The following is a 3,377-nucleotide window of genomic DNA, read 5'->3' as shown; positions in this document are numbered from 1 at the left end:
CTTCTCCAACACCACAGTTCAAAAGCATCAATTCTTCAGCGCTCAGCCTTCTTCACAGTCCAACTCTCACATCCATACATGACCACAGGAAAAACCATAGCCTTGACTAGACGAACCTTTGTTGGCAAAGTAATGTCTCTGCTTTTGAATATGCTATCTAGGTTGGTCATAACTTTCCTTCCAAGGAGTAAGCGTCTTTTAATTTCATGGCTGTAGTCACCATCTGTAGTGATTTTGGAGCCCAGAAAAATTAAGTCTGACACTGTTTCCACTGTTTCCCCATCTATTTCCCATGAAGTGATGGGACTGGATGCCGTGATCTTTGTTTTCTGAATGTTGAGCTTTAAGCCAACTTTTTCACTCTCCACTTTCACTTTCATCAAGAGGCTTTTGAGTTCCTCTTCACTTTCTGCCATAAGGGTGGTGTCATCTGCATATCTGAGGTTATTGATGTTTCTCCCAGCAATCTTGATTCCAGCTTGTGTTTCTTCCAGTCCAGCGTTTCTCATGATGTACTCTGCATATAAGTTAAATTGGGGCACTCTTAACCTCTTTTTTTTTTTTGACCACACGGCTTGTGGTATCTTAATTCCCTGACCAGGGATGGAACCCAGACCTTTGGCAATAAGAGGAGAGTCCTAATGACTGAATCACCAGGGAATTCTCATTTTAATATATATTTTTAAAAAAGACGTAAGATGAGAAGAAAACGTTTCAGAGATTATCGCCTTAGATGCTGGATATCAGTCCTGAATCATGGTGGCTAATGAGAGAGGCATGAGAGCTGAAGAAAGAGGCCATTGTGTCAACTGCTTTGAGGCAGAAGTAACCCAGATCCCATTGTCAAGCGCTGGGTGGTTCATAACAAGTCTCCATCACTCACTCAGTTACGGTTTACTGAGCATCTACCATGTGCTGGGCTCTCCCCTGATCCCCAAGACACAGAGCCATAGGCCTCCTTCATCTCTTCCCATAGGTCCAGAAAGCAGGATGCAGACCCGTTGGTTTTCTTGAGTCCATTGCTTAAGCCCAGATCTTTAGATTTTAAGCCTGGCATGCTTTCTATCATGACTTTCCATCCATTCTTACCGCTCCCTCCTCCCCCTGCCCTACCATGACTTCACTGCTTGAATTAACAAAAAATTGGTTTAAAATCAAGTTTATTTTATGAGAATTCCCTGGCTGTCCAGTGGTTAGGCGCTTTCACTGCAGAGGGCTCAGGTTCAATCCCTGGTCAGGGAACTAAGATCCCACCAGCCAGGCACTGTGGCCAAAAAAAAAAGTTTATTTTGCAGGACAGCGGGAGTATGTTAAGTGCAATTACATGACTTAAAGAATGCTATCCCGTGGTCACTCCTGGAGACTGTTAGTTTTCTCATCAGGCTCAACTCGCCAGAGCCCCGACATTAAAGCAAAATCTCACCTCTGCAGCCGCGGCTGTGGAGAGTCAGTGCCCACACTAGCCAGGGCAACACTCACCAGCCATTCGTCCTCTGTTCCCTGCAGATCACCCCCGAGTACCTGCAGAGCGTCTGCGTCCGCCTCTTCAGCAACCAGATGCGGCAGAGCCTGGCGCACAGCGTGGACTTCACGAGGCCCGGCACGGTGAGGCCCGCAGATTTCACCATGTGTGTTAGTCGCTCTCATGTCCGACTCTTTGTGACCCCATGGACTGTAGCCCACCAGGCTTTTCTGTCCATAGGATTCTCCAGGCAAGGATACTGGAGTGGGTTGCCATAGATTTCACCATGCCATAACTTTAAAAAATGAGAGAGCAGGAGAAAATACATTCAGGAGTCTGCATTTCAGCAGGCTTTGGAGATCTGTACTTTCCCAGAAGGAAAAGAAAGCTGTTTTTGGAGAGTGAGCAGCTGGAAGGCAGCCTCCTGCAGGGGGAGACAGGCTGGTCTGTTCCAGGTGGGGCCGCTCTGTGGGCACCAGGGCTGGTAACAGCAGGTCAGGAGGAACCCAAGGCAACTTCGTCATCTTTTACAGGCAACTCCCAGGTCTCAGGCAGGGCCTTTCTTTTTCTCTCTTTAACTTTATACTTAGAATCATTGCAAACTTACAGAAAAGTTGCAAAAATAGCCCGGGACAGGAGTCCATGAACTGAAAACTCCCTTGGGAGACGCTGGTGTACTCTGTCTGCCCCTTGGTTAAGGACCCAACTAACTTGGGAAACACCAACCTGCCGCCTGGTCCAGAGGCCGAATGTGTGGAGCTAAACAGTTAGGAGGGAAGCTCCAGGTGATTCTGAGGCACCCCTGAGGGTCAGGGTTCCCCCGCAGCCCCCCTGCCCCCCACTTTGAAGATCAAAGCCCTCCCTACATTCAGAGCCCCCTTCCAGGGTCAGAGCCCCTCCCCCTGACATCAGAGCCCTCCTCACTCCCTCTGCGGGTTAGGGCCCTGGTTTTTACTGAAGTGTTTCAACATTAATGCTAGGATCTTCTCTTCATAAACAGAGTCCTTTTTTAGTTTTAAAATAATCTACCTCATTCTTAAAAAGATTTGAAGCAACTTATTATTACAAGAAAACACACATATGAGAAATGAAAAATATAGAAAATAAAGATAAAGAAATTTTGGTTACAATTCATAGACACTGAAGGTAGATTGGTGGTTGCCAAGGGGTAGGGGAAATGAGATATTGATCAAGGGGCACAGACATCCAGTTTTAAGACGATTATGTTCTAGGGATGTAATTGACAGCACGATGACTATAGTTAACAATACTCTATTGTGAACTTGACGGTTTCTAAAGGAATAGTTCCTAAATGTTCTTACTAGAAAAAGAAGGTGAGGTGACAGCTGTGTATTGTGGTAATCATGTCACAATACACACCTTTATCCAGTTATCACACTGTACACTTGAACTCACACAATGATACATGTCCGTTATATCTCAGTGATGCTGGAGGGAAAAGAAAAATGATGGTTAAAGGAAAACGAGGGTGAGAAAAATAAAAGTAAGCCAGGCTAAGGCTGGTATAAAAAATGCATGTGGGGGAGGAGGCCTAGAATTGGCGCCGGCTTTCCAGTAGCCAGGGCAGAAAGCAGTTACATGATTTATTTATAAAGGAAGAGACAATGATATTCATTGCATCAAAGACATTTGTGCTGAACATGCAGCCTCCGAAGCACAACGGTAAAATGAACGCCCATGAGCCCCTCACACGTGCCCACAATAGACCATCTCAGTGCCGCCAACGTCCCCTGGTGCCCTTTAGACCGTGAACTTTTTCCAACTCACAGTTTAAAAGCAAGTTGTTACATACATTATTTTTGAAGATTGACAGGTCAAAAAAACCGCTGCATGGGCAATGCTGTAGCTCAGACCTGAGGAGAGTTCCTCTCGTGGATCTTGGTAGAAAGGATGT

The 3,377-nt window shown here is 45.9% G+C and overlaps 1 protein-coding gene across 6 annotated transcripts in view; it reads left to right on the top strand.

Moving 5' to 3' along the window:
- Window positions 1-3,377, top strand: part of ARMC9 (armadillo repeat containing 9) — a 180,668-nt gene that overhangs the window by 35,121 nt on the left and 142,170 nt on the right. For all 6 annotated transcript variants that reach the window (XM_010836969.1, XM_010836968.1, XM_010836965.1 and 3 more), the window contains exon 9: window positions 1,507-1,605. In XM_010836969.1, the coding sequence (XP_010835271.1) occupies window positions 1,507-1,605 (99 nt within the window). The remainder of the gene's footprint in view (window positions 1-1,506; window positions 1,606-3,377) is intronic.

This window comes from Bison bison, unplaced genomic scaffold (assembly GCF_000754665.1).
Source record: "Bison bison bison isolate TAMUID 2011002044 unplaced genomic scaffold, Bison_UMD1.0 scf7180017864068, whole genome shotgun sequence".
Classification (NCBI taxonomy): Eukaryota; Metazoa; Chordata; class Mammalia; order Artiodactyla; family Bovidae; genus Bison; species Bison bison.
The sequence above is the reverse complement of the archived record's forward strand: the minus strand, read 5'-3'. Positions and strand labels throughout refer to the sequence as shown.